The 17684-nt window shown below is 37.1% G+C and overlaps 1 protein-coding gene across 2 annotated transcripts in view; it reads left to right on the forward strand.

Annotated features, from left to right (window-relative positions):
• Window positions 1-17684, forward strand: part of LOC126272042 (multiple epidermal growth factor-like domains protein 8) — a 371715-nt gene that overhangs the window by 345921 nt on the left and 8110 nt on the right. Inside the window, exons 37-39 of one of the 2 annotated variants that reach the window (XM_049974556.1) lie at window positions 3878-4047; window positions 4123-4397; window positions 14644-14840. In XM_049974556.1, the coding sequence (XP_049830513.1) occupies window positions 3878-4047; window positions 4123-4397; window positions 14644-14840 (642 nt within the window). The remainder of the gene's footprint in view (window positions 1-3877; window positions 4048-4122; window positions 4398-14643; window positions 14841-17684) is intronic. The other variant, XM_049974557.1, reaches the window with a different exon arrangement.

Below are 17684 nucleotides of genomic sequence, written 5' to 3' on the forward strand. Positions count from 1 at the left end.
GCTATCAGTTAATTTGTGTGTTGTTATGAAATGAATAGTAAAGTAAGTTCTGGTCCATTGTGGGAACTACATAAAACTTGGAGAAATTATTTTCATGAGATATTTGAGCGTACACAATGTATTCATGTTAATTTTACTGTAATGGTACAGAGTACAAAGTAGAGATTAGATTAGATTAATACTTGTTCCATAGATCATGAATACGACACTTCGCAATGATGTGGAATGTGTCAGGTTAATAAAAGATGTCTGTACAAGATATTACATTACACAAAATATTGCATGACACTAATGTTTAAGTTTTTAATTTTTTTTTTTTTCCTCCCTTAATTTATATCTAAAAATTCAGCCAATGAGTAGAAGGAGTTGTCATCTAGAAATTCTTTTAATTTATTTTTAAATGTTAGTTGGCTATCTGTCAGGCTTTTGATGTGGTTTGGTAGGTGACCAAAGACTTTTGTGGCAGCATAATTTACCCCTTTCTGTGCCAAAGTCGGATTTAACCCTGCGTACTGAAGATCATCCTTTCTCCTGGTGTTATAGCTATGCACACTGCTGCTACTTTTGAACTGGGTTGGATTATTAACAACAAATTTCATAAGTGAATATATATACTGTGAGGTTACTGTGAGGATCCCTAGATCCTTAAATAGATGTCTGCAGTCAAAAAGAGCTCTATTTGCTGCACTACTTAACAGTGAAACATGGGAGGAAGTGTACAGAGAACCTACTATAAATGGGAAGTTTTCAAAGTTTCTGTCAGTATTTAAATTCAGGTTTGAAGAAGTGTTCCCTAAAGTTCTAAGAATCACTAAATCATGCAACAACAACAGCTGGGTAACCAATGGGATAAGGAAATCTGCTGAAATGCTCAAGCACCTCAGCTCAATGAAAAACTACCGTAATGATTCAGCATTTCATAACTATTTTCATAGATACAGAAAGATCTATAGAAAAGTATTGTTAGTGGCTAAAAGGTACCAAAATGACAAATTTATAGAAAAAGCCAGTAATAAAATCAAAGCAGCATGGAAAATCACCAAACAAGAAACTAATAGGAAAAAATTAAAGCCAGTAAACATACAGTTTCAGCACAATGATACCAAAATAAATGATCCCAAAAAACTAGCAAACTTTGCCAATCAATATTTCAGTAACATAGCTACCAGACTGCAACAGATGTTCAACAAAACAAAGCAATCACAAACTCTGAACAAAATAGCACACACAATGATGCTACGACCAACCACAGCAGAAGTAGTATCCAATGTTGTGAGTAACCTAAAATGTAAAAATTCAGCAGGCATAGATGAAATACCTGTGTGCTTACTGAAGGACTGCATAGACAACATCAAAGACCCATTAGTGCACATCATCAATGAATCCTTCTCCTTGGGTTGCTTCCCAGAAATACTAAAGCATGCAAAAATCCTACCTATATATAAGAAAGGTGACCTAGAAATCATAGAAAACTACAGACCAATCTCATTACTGTCATCCTTTTCAAAAGTCATAGAGACCATAATGAAAAACAGGCTCATGGGGTACTTAACAAAGTTCAGTCTTCTGAGTGAAGAGCAATTTGGTTTCCGGGCTGGCAAAAGCACAAATTCAGCTGTAGCTCACTTCTCAAATGTTATCCTCGAAGCACTAGACAAAGGAGACCACATAACAGGGATCTTCCTTGATTTGACCAAAGCATTTGACACGGTAGACCACACAATTTTGCTAAACAAACTAAATGCACTAGGAGTAAGAGGAGTAACAAACATGTGGTTTCATTCATACCTGCAAAACAGGGTCCAACAGGTGGAGATCACTCAAACCAACTCCAATCACACCTTTTCACACCTTTCAAACCCAGAATACATCAACATAGGAGTCCCCCAAGGAAGTGTGCTGGGCCCAATCCTCTTTTTAATATACATAAACGATTTTCCACAAAGTGTCAAACATGGTGAATCAGTACTGTTTGCTGATGACAGTAACATCCTAATCAAAGCTGAGTCGCCAAGTGCACTCAATGAAAAAGCTGAGGAAACACTTAAGCATGTATGCCAATGGATAGAGACTAATAAATTAACCCTAAATGTAAAAAAAACCAACAGTATTAGCTTCCACTTAAACAGAAAACTGAACAGTAGCAAGCTAAAAGTTAATGACGAGCACATAGAATGTGTACCATCAACAAAATTTTTAGGCATGCATGTCGACTCTCAACTAAATTGGACCAAGCACACTGCGGTACTTGGAAAGCGAATAGCTTCAGCATGCTATGCACTTAGGATTATAAATTCAGTGTGTAGTAGCCGGTGTACTAGAACTGCATATTTTGCGTATGTCCACTCTATAATTAGTTATGGCATAACCTTTTGGGGATCAACAGAGCAGAACAGACAAACAATATTTAAGTTGCAAAAATGGGCCGTACGAATCATAACAAAAAGTAGCAGTAGATCCCATTGCACAGAGTTATTTAAATCTTTGGGTATATTGACAGTTCCGTGTGAATACATTTTGCAGACAGTAATATACATAAAAAGACACATTGACCAGTTCCCGATAAACAGTTCCATACATGCACATGACACCAGACGCAGACAACACTTACACCTCTATAGGAAAAACAAATCAAAAACTCAGAATAGCATGTTATATAATGGAATTAAATTATACAATAAACTTCCACAAGGGATCAAAGACATAAGCAAAATAGATAACCTGAGGAAATCGCTAAAAAAATATCTCTCGGAAAAGTGCTTTTATACTGTCAATGATTACTTGAGATGATGTGAATGCATAGAAATATGTAAAAATTAGCAACTGTGTCATTAAGTGGTTTAAAAATGCATCTTGTTATAATATTCATGAATTCTGATTGTGACAATTATAAATTTGTGTACCTATTGTATATACTTATGTTGACAACATCCATACAATCTTGATTGTCTACGGATGGATAAATAAATAAATAAAAGTAAATAAAAAATAAATAAAAATGACGGTGGGTGGGCTCCAGCAATTATTCTGATTACACGTTTTTGAGCAATGAATACTTTTCTACTCAACGATGAATTACCCCAGAATATGATGCCATATGAAAGCAGTGAATGAAAGTAGGCATAGTAAGCTAATTTACTGAGATTCTTGTCACCAAAATTTGCAATAACCCTAATAGCATACGTAGCTGAACTCAGACGTATCAGCAGACCATCAATGTGCTTCCAATTTAACCTCTCATCAATGGACACACCTAAAAATTTTGAAAAGTCTGCCTTAGTTACACACTTCCTTTCAAAGTCTATATTTATTACTGGAGTAGTGCCATTTACTGTACGGAACTGTATATACTGTGTTTTATCAAAATTTAAAGATAGTCCGTTTGCTGAGAACCACTTAATAATTTTGTGAAAAACATCTTTTACAATTACATCCCTTAGTTCTTGGTTTTTGGATGTTATTACTATACTTGTATCATCAGCAAAAAGAACTAACTTTGCATCTTCATCAATGTGGAATGGTAAGTCATTAATGTATATCAAGAACAGTAAAGGACCTAAGACCGTACCCTGTGGGACCCCGTACTTGATAGCCCCCCAGTTTGAGGAATCAGCCGTTGTTTTAACATGTGTGTTAATACAACTTGTGTGTTAATAAAAATGTAATTTTTGGTAACTTTTGGAATAAGCATTACAGTCTTATGAAATAGTGATAATGCTGATGATTTATTAAAAATTTAGCTCCATGACTGAAACACAGTTGAACCTTTTGTTTTTAGCCCTCAGTTGTAATTACCCACAACTTGGGAACCACTGCTCAAGGACCTCCAGCTCAATAATTTTGAACTTACTTTTCTACATTCGCGTAATTTTTTCAGGTATTTCGTCCGGATCATGAGCTACGGTATCTCCTTGATCAATTACATGAAGGTCCAACAAATTTAGCTAAATGCATAAATTGTGCAAATAACACAACAGGTGACCGATGTGATGAATGCATATACGGTTATTTCAGAGGATCCACAGATGCTTCTGTAGCTTGTCGGCAGTAAGTAAAGCAGCAATTCATTGTTGTTTATATGTCTATTTTGAATATTATTTATATTGATCCAATGTATTACAGATGTGAGTGCCATGGTCATGGAGATACATGTAATCCAGTAACAGGAGAAAAATGCAATTGCCAAGATAATACTGAGAGTGATGTGTCAAACTGCATTAGCAACATTGGTAGTCTTGGTAAAACTAGCCCAAGTCAACAAGGCCAACCACCTCCATGTTGGACGCAACAGTGCACAAAATGTAAGGAGTCATATATGGGAACACCTAAAGACGGTCACCAGTGCTATAAGCACATGCTTGCAGACTCACAGTTCTGCTTTGATGCCAAACAAGTTGGTATGTTGTGTTTATGAATATATTTATAAATTTTAATATTTTGCTTTGTGAAGTCACAATAGTGCCTAGTGGCACTAAATTTGATTTCAATAATCTTAAGTTTTTCTTTCAAATATTTTAATTAAATGTGTTTATTTATTTTTTCCGAATGTGTTACTCAATAACAGTAACCGCACTGATTTACTTACGTTAATTTGTTGGACGAGAAAAACAGATAATAAAGTACCCTGTATTAGAATGCACTCCAACTCAAAATCTCTGTTTCTCATTTGTGAAGCTGATTTAGGTTATGTGTGATTATCTAAAAACAGTACATGTAATAACCAGGCATTTTCAAGGACAGTACTAGAAACAAAAATGATTTAGACAGTCCTTATCTGAATGTTACTTTGGTTGTATAAGTAATGAAGCTGTGACTATAAAAATATGTGACAGACGATAAGAATGCGTTGGCATGCAGGTTAAAGTTCTCACTTCTGGTTAACTCTGTTTGTAATGTAACTAATCTTGGTAGGAGAAATAATAATGAAAATTGGGGTGGAATCAGGTAAGTAGTTAATTAATTGAACAAGTTTGTTAATTTTGAGTGAATGACTTATTTCAAATCATAGTAGTTATTGAAACTCTTTGTGGATGTTTCTGTGGTGCTGCATTGTCATGTTGTGTAATGTGCTTCAGGTGCCATGTACTTTAGATGCACCTTCACCTTCTTTTATTGTTCTGGTCTTTGCGTAAGGGGTGGAGAGAGAGAGAGAGAGAGAGAGAGAGAGAGAGAGAGAGAGAACCAGTAATATTTATTTAAACTATTTATATTTACATTGCATTATATGCATATTATATTATCATTATCTTATTGCTTGTTTGTCTGATGTTGCACGTTTCTAACCCCAGAGAAGCACAAAGAGTCTCATTACATTTGTTATAGCACATGTTTGGTCAAAACAACGTTCATTGAATGTATAGAAAAGTAAAACTGAGATCGGCTGCAGAAATGTTTGTTCTGTACACTGAAATGCCATGTGTTGGTTTTAAAGCTAAAGACAAAGTGTGGTGGTAGTCAATCAGTAGCCTCTAACTTTTTGAGATCACTGGGTAAGAAGTTATGGTAACTGGCTCCTTTGATAACTATTTTAATTGTTTGGAACATACACATTCAATATATAGCCATAACCCTTAAGCGGAATCATGAGGCATTTTGGACCCACTGACCGTCTAACAGTGGAAACGCGCGGAGTTTCAGTTTCACACACCCGTGTAATGTCAGTACATTGTGAGGTGCACCAGGGACCGCGAGCTCGCTGCTTGAAATTTACTGAAAGTGGAGCTAAGTGCCATCCCCGGGTCCAATTTGACTCGCGATTCCAGATATGGGATTTTTTAGTCAGTGTGTACTGGCTTATTTGGTGTTGTTTCAGGCACTTTATTGCCACAATGCAGCGAGGTCCCACTGAAAAAGAAATCTGTGAACTATTATTAGATGAAAATTATTCAGACACAGAATCTTTTAAGTTATTTTCGACCTTGTGATGAAGAGAACATAAGTAACAATGAAAGTACACAACTAGAAATTTCTTCTGATTTAAGTAATTCATCATATGGTGATTCAGTAGGGAGAGATAGCCAGCTGTCAAGTAGTGAATATTGTCAAGGTAAAAATTGACTCAAGGGGGCTACTCATTCACCGGCTAGGTCCAGAGTCAGAAGCTACATCATCATCACTCACCTGCCTGGTCTCATCGGTACAGGTTGTGAATTTCGTACAGACCTTGTTAAACCTATGTAAATTCTGCTACTAGATGGCGTGAGCTGTATCATGTTCATGTTCTCATTTTCTACGGCCCACTCACGCAGGCGCTGATACTCAATCGTGTCCTATACCACTGTAGTGCCCTTAGTGGCATATTTATATATTGTTTTAAAATTTTGACTATGCCTGTTATGTATTCAGGTGGAAAATGTTTTAATTGTGGTTTTAATGTTTTGAATAGAGCAATGTTGCTCAAATTTCCTTTTAACTACATGTGAGTATCTTTATGCAACTTAATTTATAAAAATTAAGTGCTTGTTCTAATGCTTTCCTGCTATTAATGTACCTTCCTGTGATATTCTTAGGTAAGGTAACAGGTTCTTCTGAAGAAGGCAGCGCCCCTAGTTGGCATTGAAAACTAGTTAAAGAATTTTAAATTCTATTTGCAACTGGTTGGCTGGAATGTTGTGACATTGTAATTAATTACCATTGCTGATCACAGCCATATTCAAAACATGTGAGTGTTATGGAAATGAAAGCATTCTTTGAGTTGTTGCTATAATCAGGTGTATGCAAATCTGTCCATGAAGATATAGGAAGCTTATGGGCAACTGATGGAACAGGTTATTCAGAATAACAATGTCAGTAAAGCGATTTATGTTCCTGTTACCTGCATGAGATTTGATGATGTGAATTCTAGGGAAGAAAGAACTAACGATCACTCTGCTTTCATCTCAGAAATATTTGGAAATTTCATTCAGAGCTGTCAAAGAAACTATAGCTGCTCAGAATACTTGACAGTTGATGAAATGCTTTGCCCTTTTAGAGGTAAATGTTTTTTCAGGGTTTATACAAAACAGAAGCTTGCTAAATATGGCCTTTACGATGCTAAAACACACTATTTATTCAATGCTTTTATCTATACGGGCAAAGCAATCATTAATAAAACAAGCCAACTTTCAGTTCCAACACAGAATGTTTTGCAGTGTGCAGAGACTATATTTGCAACAAACAGAAATATAACTGCCGATAACTGGTTCTCTTCTATGAAGCTGGTTGACAAACTGATTGAGAATGGTGTGACTTATGTTGAAACGATGCACAAAAATAAATGAGAAATACGACCAGAATTCTTAGCCAGTAAACGACGGGTAGTAGAATATATGTTATTTGGTTTCATGAAATATAAAACATTGACATCTCAAGACCCAAAAAAGAATCAAAACATAGTGGTGATCTCATCAATACACCATGACAATTCAGTCAATGAAAACAGTGGAAAACCTGTCATAATTGAATTTTATAGTAGAACAAAAGGTGGTGTTGATACATTAGATCAGAAATGAGCCAATTATTCAGTCTCTAGAAGAACTCAATGATGAACATGTGTAATTTTTTCAGCAATATTGAATGTTGCGAATGTAAATGGATTCGTATTATGGAAGGCATCAAATGGTGGAAAACATATGAAATGTAATCATTACAAAAAAGAAAATGGACTAAATTTGATAAGGCCATTTACCACAGAAAGATAGATGTGGTATTCTTCATTTTCAGACAGTGAAGAGTAGGGTAGATAATTTTCTAGGGCATGCTGGTGAACCACAAAATAACCTACGACTTAGATAATTCATCTTGTAATCAAAGTGGCTCAAGGGAAAAAAAGGAGGATGTTATTTATGTGGTCCTAAAACTGACAGCAAACAATTGCAAAAATATGACAGATGTTTTAAATTCTTCAGTAAACAACATGCAGAAAAAAACTGTTGTGTACCAAGTGCCTTTCTTAGTTCAGGTACTGATATAGATAACATTTGGACACTTCCATGTTTCGTTTTCATTATTTTTGTTTCTGGTTGATGGCATGAAGAGTACCTGTTTATGTTAAGGGAAAGTTATGAGAAACTCCATAGTATATCTAGGTTTTTTAATCTTAAGTCTTTTTTGTAATCATGTAGCATTCCAAAGTAAGGTACTAAAAATTCTTGTAAAATATGAGACATAGGACTTGAAAGTTAAAAAATAGCACAATGTAAAATTTTTGCTCAATAAAAGTTGATTTATATTTAAAATAAAACTTATTTTAATACAATCATATTGCATGTACATGTGAATTATATCTTTTATGGGGATTATGTTGAATTTTTATTCAAGGGTCCATTTAGAACCGCTATTCCAGTTACGTTCGTCAAAATATCGATTCTGGTTAAGGGTTAAAATTTATAAATAGATCTTTACATGATGTTACCCTTTCTTTTTAGCTACAATCCACAGTTCTTTCTTCTGTAACACAAAAGACTCTGTTCAAGTGTGAATAATATATTTCTCCCCGCAGCACAATACAATACACCATTAAAGAATGCTCAGAGTAAAAAATATATTATTGTTAATCTTTCTGGATTTAGCCTCCTACAAGCATATAGACTAGATGTTAGTGTATTACATGCAGGATCATCCTGATGTTTACTGGTCAATTTGTTATTGTTATTAAAGTTTCACATTGTAGACAAGCCATTCAGGCCCAGTCGACTGCTGTGCCAGCCGTTGTCATGTTTCTTGCCCCCCCCCCCCCCCCCCCCCCCCCCCCCCCGCCTCCCATATTATTTTTTAAAGATGACTATAATTTTTAAGCTTTGTTTTCAATAATATTTTTACCATTTTTATAATTAGATTGCAAATTCAGGCTAAAAAAAAATTTCTTGGTTTTTTAAAACCAAACTGACCTTTAAAATCTCTGAAAATCATCATCTGAACTTTCATCATCATCATCTTCTTTTTCTTCCTCCTCTTTATAATTATCATTGTCTTCTTCATATATAAGATGGTCTTCACAACTATTGGGAGCATTACTTATGCTGCACTTCTTGAAAGGCTGTTTTATCCACTGACACACTTGTTTGATTGTAGGTCATTTTAAAGCTTGCTTCATCATGAATTCATGTTGGATTTCATTCATTTGTTTCATTACTCTCTCATATAAACTTTAAATGGTTTATTTATCGAGACATCAAGAAGTTGCAGTTGTGAATTAAGTCGCCCTGGAATAACAGCAAGCTTTCTATTTCCCTACCTCAGTTTCTCTTTCATGGAATTTTTCAAATGACTACTAAACTGATCTAGCACAAGAAGAAAACTCTTCTTCAATAAAGCACTTTTTCTTCTTTCCTATACAATGTTAATCCATAATTTCACACCACTCTTGTCCAACCAATCATTACCATGAACATGAACTACATACACCTGGTGATATTTCAGAAGGCTTTGGCATTGACTTGTGCTTGAAAAAGATCATTAGATTAAGTTTGTTGCTGTCAGCACAACATGAAAGGAGAACAGTGTAGTGCATGTTTTCATGCCCACTTGTTTCAGTAGTTACAGTTTTAGCACCTTTTATGGGAACAGTTCTTAGTTCCACACTGTTTTTCTTTCGATGTTTATAATGAAGCAATGGAAAGATAATATTTTATATTCATACTTTTGTGACATTTTCTCAGATATTTTGGTTTTGGTTCGCATGCTAAGTCCACAATGCTTCATAAACCTGTAGCACCAGCCAATTCCATCCGTAAAGTCTGTGAAGTTCCACTGTAGCGCTGACTTATGAGCATGTATTTGAATTATTTTTGTATTAATCACAGTGCCATTTGACGGTGTCCTTGAATCCATTTCAGTATGTCATCTTCTAGTTTTGGCTATTTTGCGTTCAGTCCTCTTTTTGAAGATTTAGTCTTCTTCATTTTTTTTTTAGTTCTTCTTTACTAGCCTGCCAATCATGAGTGGCTGTTTTTCTTGGTGGAGGGCAGAAAGGCCACTCAGCTACTCTGTTTCCATGTTCTTCTGCATGTGCTATTACTTTCAATTTATAGCTTGCAGCATATTAATACCTTCTATTTTTCCCATTGTGTAACTAGCTACTAACAAAAATATTGTACTGTCCCTGATAACACAAATAACACTGCCACCATAGATTGCATCATAGGCTAGACAGCATTGTGGGTTTGTGATAGCGGGATGGGAGAGAGACAGTATTCGAAAGCTTGTGAATCCCTGCAACTCATGTTCGTTGAATCAGTGCACTGCTGCTGCCGGTTGAATCCAGTGTTATCAGATAGAGATAGGATTCTCACGGCATTGTATATCTGACCACTTTTAAGACTGGTGGGAATTTTAAATCAAACACTGGACATTTTTATATTAATTTTGAGTATAAGATGCACCTTGATTTTGGAGGCAATTTTTCAAAGAAAACAATATGTCTTATACTCCATAAAGTAACGTATTTAAATTTTAGATATCAACTTTTTAACATTTGACTGTAAGGGAATAGATGCTAAAATGAAACCACAATCACATTCAGATGCAGTTAAAGATCCTGAAATTCGGGACCATGTGCCAATGAGATACATAGAGAGAGAGAGAGAGAGAGAGAGGGGGGGGGGGGATAACAAAACACATCTACATTGGGATTATGAGATGTCAAAACTTAAGATAGTGGCAGCAAAGATAGTACACAGGTCAGACGTGAAGCGGTAAAGAAAGGAAAGACTGACAGCAACTAGACAAAAATGCTCCGCAACAAAAATTCATTGTCCAATATATTATACCTCAAGATATTTTGTGTAACTGTTGCAGGGTCAATGTCTGCATCCATAAACTCTCACTTTCAACTTGATAGCCATTATGTCAGCATAATTTGCTGAATTTATTCTAGATGATGATAGCTGTTGCGTGACGTTGGTCGTTTCACATGAGTCTAAGTCAGGTGTACTAAGCCAGTGATGAGACCAAAAGGGGTAATAAGAAAAAGACACATGTGCAATTGTGCTGTAGTGGTAGTTCGAAGAATATTAACCAAATGGTGAAGAAATATTTTGTGCAGCTGTATGTAGTTGGAGTTGGATGTTGCACAGATTTCTAGATAGAAGGGGAGGGGCCTTCTGACCATCTGTTAACCATACTAGTGCGTTAAGTGCTTTAAATAAAAACAAATGCAAACCTGATTGTGTGTACAATAATGAATCAACAACTCAAAAAGTCAGTTTTTTGCGAGTGCCAAAGAAATGTACAATATTGACCTTTGTGAGTTGCCTTCAGTAGATATTGTGTACCAATCTTCCGAACAGTCTTCTCTGTACCAGAACATCCAATAACGGTAGCTGGCTGTTTTGCTCCACTTTATTTGGTTGAAGATGGAGTTCAAATGTTGCAAGAAATTGTGTAAATCTTCCTTCTCATTTGTCCATATGACAAAGTTATCATTAACATTTCTGTAAAAAACTGAAAGTTTTAATGGTGCTGAGTCTAGTGCCTTGTCCTCAAAGTCTTCCATATATATATTGGCAAATGCAGATGACAGAGGGCTACCATTATGGAAGCCATCACTCTGTTCTTAGTACTGCTCGCCAAAGAAAACGTTTCTGGACATCAGAACAAAACAAAAAAGGTTTGTGAATGTAGGCCCAAATTCTTTTCCAATTAGTTATATTGACTATGTGAGTAAAATCCATGTGAAGAGGGAAACAGTATTGGCTCTGACTGTATGATTGAAGTTGGGCAATCTGAGCTTCTGTAAACATTTTATGAAGTGAACACAACTTATAGCTGATACATAAATACTCGTTTTGTGCAATGTGTGGGTGTTGGAGATATGTCCTTGGCATATGTCCTCACAGTGCATCTTTGGAAGTCCAAAGAGTCTAGGTGGTGTGGCAGCATGAGACCAAAGTTTCTTTGCTGTTGCTTCTATAGAGGAACTTTGAGGAAGGTAGTCTTTTGCACTGCTTCTAGAGTTGAGCCAGAAAGAGGGGGGGGGGGGGGGGGGGGGGGGGGGATTTATGGTAGAGAGAGAGAGAGAGAGAGAGAGAGAGAGAGAGAGAGAGAGAGAGATGACCAATCAATCTAGCTGCAGGCCTGAGAGGCTTAGAAAGCATATTTGCCAGAAAGAATTTTGAATGCACAAGGATCTCCTTTGCACCCCAGGAAAAAAAAGCATCCCAGAAAGAAAAAATAAAATGTGGCCATAAACTTCTTGTCAAATAAAATTGTCTTCATAGTTTTGGGAAAGGAAGTAAGTTCATGGTTTACTGACCTGCCACCAATGAGGTCCTATACACTAAGGTGACAAAAGTCATGAGATAGCAATTTGCATACATACAGATGGTTCTTGTATCATGTACACGACATATAAAACAGCAGTTCTGTGTCAGAGCTTTCATTTGTACTAAGATGATTCATGTGAAAAGGTGTCCAATGTAATTAGGACCACATGAAGGGAATTAGCCGACTTTGAACTCAGAATGGTAGTTGCAGTGATCCAAGATGATATCAGGATATATCTCATAACTTTTGTCACCTCAATGTAGATAGAGCACAAACTCAGACAGGGAAAGTGTGGGAAGGGAAATGGGTCAGCACTTTAAAAGGAACTATCCAGGCATTTACTTTAAGTGATTTAGAAAAATCACACAGAATACCTAAATCTGTATTGCCACCATAGATTTCAATCACTGTTTGCAATATAGGTGAAATGTCTTACTACTATGCCAACTCCATCATAATTTTGGCTTTCACTTACTGCTTTGGTTGGTATTTCATTTCTGTTTTTAAGTAATGGATTCATGTCTCATCTAAAGGAACAAATGAGTGATCACTGGCTGTTGGGTACTATTTAAAGTGCTCCAAATGTTGTTGAGAAATTTGTTTTCACATTTCCTTGTGGTCTGCTGTCAGTAGTTATGCCATCCTTCAAAAACAAAGTATTCTCATTGTTAATGCTTCAAGTAAAATCGATTGTACTAATACTATTACACTTTTCATGTTACATATTTCATTCATCTTTGATTGCTAAGAATCCAATATCATATTATGCATTTCATTGATGTTTTCATATAAAGTTACAGCTTTGAGACATCTTCCAAATGGATCATCATAAAGAGAAATGCAACCTCATTGAAACAGAGCTATCAATTTCTTAACTGTGGAATTGAAGCGGGAAAAAAATTGAGGGAACGTATTTCTTATAAGCCCTCATAATCAGTGGTTGATATTTTGTTGGTGGTGAATTGTCTCAAACCAATAAATTCATAGTGGCACAGTATCGTAGTTCAGTATTTGAAAGAAACATATGAAACACCATTACTTTAAAACTTTAAACAAAAAACTGAAAAATTCAACTTTGCTTTCATAAATAAATCCATTTTGCTTCCTATGTATGTTATTGTAACAATATTATGAAAAGGAAAGTTGCTACCCACCACATAGCAGAGATGTTGAGTTGCAGATAGGCACAACAACAAAAATTTTCAAATAAGCACTCAGCCGACAAGGCATTTGTCAAAAATAGATCACACACACACACACACACACACACACACACACACACACACACACACACACACACACACACACACGCGCGCACACACATTCATGCAAATGCAATTCACACAAACAACTGCAGTCTCTGACAACTGAAACCACACTGCGAGCAGTAGCTGCAGTGCATGATGGGAGTGTCAACTGGATGGGAATAAGGAGGATGCTGGGGCGGGAGGGGGAGGGATAGGTGTTTGGGACAGTGAAGTGCTGCTGGGGAGTGCGCAGGTACGAGATGGAGAGAGAGTAGGGCAGCTAGGTGCATACCTATTTTCGACAAACGCCTTGGTGGCCGAAAGCTTATTTGTGACAGCCTTTTTTTGTTGTGCCTATCTGCATCTCTAGCATCTCCGCTATATGGTGAGTAGCAACTTTCCGTTTCATAATATTGTTACGTTCCACCCTGGCTTTTCTGTTGTTTGATTTGTATAGGTCACTAACTTAATAATTATGTACCAGGCTTTAATTATTATCTGTCATTCTTTTTAGTAATCCATCTCTGCCGCACATAAGTCCATCTGTATTTTCCCTTTTTTGGCAAACAGTTTGATTGCTCAACCTTAACATGTTCCACCCTATTTTCTTTTGAGTGTTAAATGCATAATCTGAGGGTTTGGACTTAACCATTTATCTGTTTTGTTAATGCAGATGGGAGCTCATAAATTATGCTTGATTTTTTACTGGTCCTTGCAATTCAGCATTTGTAGTTCGATATTTGATCCATGTTGTTCTTTAAAAATACTTCCTTACATCAGCTTTCAAGTGCTAGTCAGCATGAGTGTTATGTACACTATTGACTCATACTTATTGTGCAGAACTTTTAGAGAATAGTTTGTTTTGTAGCTGTAGTTGATATAACTATTTTTTGCTTACTATTTTGAATGTGAATATTCTGTGTGAAAGAGGCAGTTACAATCTAGTTTCGGACTGCTAGAATATTAGACTTAATATTACAGATGATTGGGCAGCATTTAGGTTGTATATAATGTAAAATGATATACACTACCTTAAATGTACAACTGTGAAAATCAATAAAGATACCTAGAATTGTATTTGTGGCATAAGTAATGTTGCATATGTTACATTTTGCTTTGTCTGTGAAGCACATAGTTGTCTAACTAAAAGTAGTTTCTCATTTTGTAGAAGAATGCAGAATGAAGCCTCACCCTCTGAAGCCAGGAAAGGTGTCATTTTTTGCTATACAACCAAAATTTCTGAATGTGGACATACGTGTCATTGTAGATGTGACTCAAGGAGCTCTAGATTTCTTTCTCAGTGCAAGTGAAAAAACTTTCATTGTGAGGAATATCAGTGGAGAACAGAAGGTACGTATATTAATCTATTTCTGCTACAAAACTGGGACTTATTGTTGTAGAATTAGCACATATTATTCTGGGGGCATACAGGATGTTACAAAAAGGTACAGCCTAACTTTCAGGAAACACTCCTCACACACAAAGAAAGAAAATATGTTATGTGGACATGTGTCCGGAAACGCTTAATTTCCATGTTAGAGCTCATTTTATTACGTCTCTTCAAATCACATTAATCATGGAATGGAAACACACAGCAACAGAACGTACCATTGTGACTTCAAACACTTTGTTACAGGAAATGTTCTAAATGCCCTCCGTTGACGAGGATACATGCATCCACCCTCCGTCGCTTGGAATCCCTGATGCGCTGATGCAGCCCTGGAGAATGGCATATCATATCACAGCTGTCCACAATACGAGCATGGAGAGTCGCTACATTTGATACCAGGGTTGCTTAGACATGAGCTTTCAAATGCCCCCATAAATGAAAGTCAAGAGGGTTGAGGTCAGGAGAGCGTGGAGGCCATGGAATTGGTCCGCCTCTACCAATCCATCGGTCACCGAATCTGTTGTTGAGGAGCGTATGAACACTTCGACTGAAATGTGCAGGAGCTCTATCGTACATGAACCACATGTTATGTCGTACTTGTAAAGGCACATGTTCTAGCAGCACAGGTAGAGTATCCCTTATGAAATCATGATAACGTCCTCAATTAAGCGTAGGTGGAAGAACATGGGGCCCAATCAAGACATCACTAACAATGCCTGCCCAAACGTTCACAGAAAGTCTGTGTTGATGACATGATTGCACAATTGCGTGCGGATTCTCGTCAGCCCACACATGTTGATTGTGAAAATTTACAATTTGATCACGTTGGAATGAAGCCTCATCTGTAAAGAGAACATTTGCACTGAAATGAGGATAGACACATTGTTGGATGAACCATTCGCAGAAGTGTACCCGTGGCGGCCAATCAGCTGTTGATAGTGCCTGCACACGCTGTACATGGTATGGAAACAACTTGTTCTCTCCATATAGTGATGTGGTCAACGTTATCTTGTACAGCAGCAACTTCTCTGATGCTGACATTAGGATTACCGTCAACTGCACGAAGAATTGTGTCGTCCATTGCAGGTGTCCTCGTCGTTCTAGGTCTTCCCCAGTCGTGAGTCATAGGCTGGAATGTTCCATGCTCCCTAAGACGCCGATCAATTGCTTCGAACTTCTTCCTGTCGGGACACCTTCGTTCTGGAAATCTGTCTCGATACAAACGTACCATGCCACGGCTATTGTCCAATGTTAATCCATACATTAAATGGGCATCTGTCAACTCCGCATTTGTAAACATTGCACTGACTGCAAAACCACGTTCGTGATGAACACTAACCTGTTGATGCTACGTACTGATGTGCTATATGCTAGTACTGTAGAGCAATGAGTCGCATGTCAACACAAGCACCGAAGTCAGCATTACCTTCCTTCAATTGGGCCAACTGGCGGTGAATCGAGGAAGTACAGTACATACTGACGAAACTAAAATGAGCTCTAACATGGAAATTAAGCGTTTCCAGACACATGTCCACATAACACCTTATCTTTATTTGTGTGTGACCAATGTTTCCTGAAAGTTTGGCCGTACCTTTTTGTAACTCCCTGTATAATACTAGACATTTGTTGTTGTTGTGGTCTTCAATCCAGAGACTGGTTTGATGCAGCTCTCCATGCTACTCTATCCTGTGCAAGCTTCTTCATCTCCCAGTACCTACTGCAACCTACATCCTTCTGAATTTGCTTAGTGTATTCATCTCTTGGTATCCCTCTACGATTTTTACCCTCCACGCTGCCCTCCAATGCTAAATTTGTGATCCCCTGATGCCTCAAAACATGTCCTACCAACCGATACCTCCTTCTAGTCAAGTTGTGCCACAAACTCCCCTTCCTCCCAATTCTATTCAATACCTCCTCATTACTTATGTGATCTACCCATCTAATCTTCAGTATTCTTCTGTAGCACCACATTTCGAAAGCTTCTATTCTCTTCTTGTAGACATTTAACTGGTTCTTCTAGACATTTGACTGGTTCCAAACAACTGCTGACATTACTTTCATTTTTTTTAATTTAATCATTTTCTGTTCATTTTCACTATATTTGTAGATTCTTTCTGCAACAGAACACCACTTTTTGTAGCATCCTACCGATACCAAACCAACCTTCTCTTTATGAACTTAGCCAGTTGTATTCTAGATCATAATTATTTCTGCTTTGAAGAACAAATCTGCAGAACTTTCCAGGAGAAATACATAACATTTATGTATGCCAACCTCTTTACACTGAGGTGACAAAAGTCATGGGATAGTGGTATGTACGAGGGGCAGTCGGAAAGCTTTTAGCCCAAGGTAGTTACTGTAATGTCTCTCACAAATAACATCACCTACTTTTTTGGTGACCCTTCGTGGGAATGCAAGCCAAATTTCATGGCTCCAGCTTTGTTAGTTTTCCCACTATGATGCATTGTATACCGTAGCATAAGCAAAACGGTGAATATCGAGAGAATCAAGAACCGTGCTGTGATTGAATATCTTCATTTGAAGGGAATGATGCCAAAGAAAATTGCGGAGGACATGCGGAATACACTTAAGGACTGCTCCGTCTTATGCTGCAGTGAGAAACTGGATGTCCGACTTCAAATGTGAAAGAACGAGTGTGGAAGATGCAGCAAAGAACGGAAGGCCTGTCATCTTTGCCACTGATGAATAAGTGACTACATTTCATGATATGATTTTGCAGGATTGTCGAACAACATTGCAGCACATTGAAACCTCATTTGGGATCTCGCACGGGCATGCTCATA

This window comes from Schistocerca gregaria, chromosome 5 (genome assembly GCF_023897955.1).
Source record: "Schistocerca gregaria isolate iqSchGreg1 chromosome 5, iqSchGreg1.2, whole genome shotgun sequence".
Classification (NCBI taxonomy): Eukaryota; Metazoa; Arthropoda; class Insecta; order Orthoptera; family Acrididae; genus Schistocerca; species Schistocerca gregaria.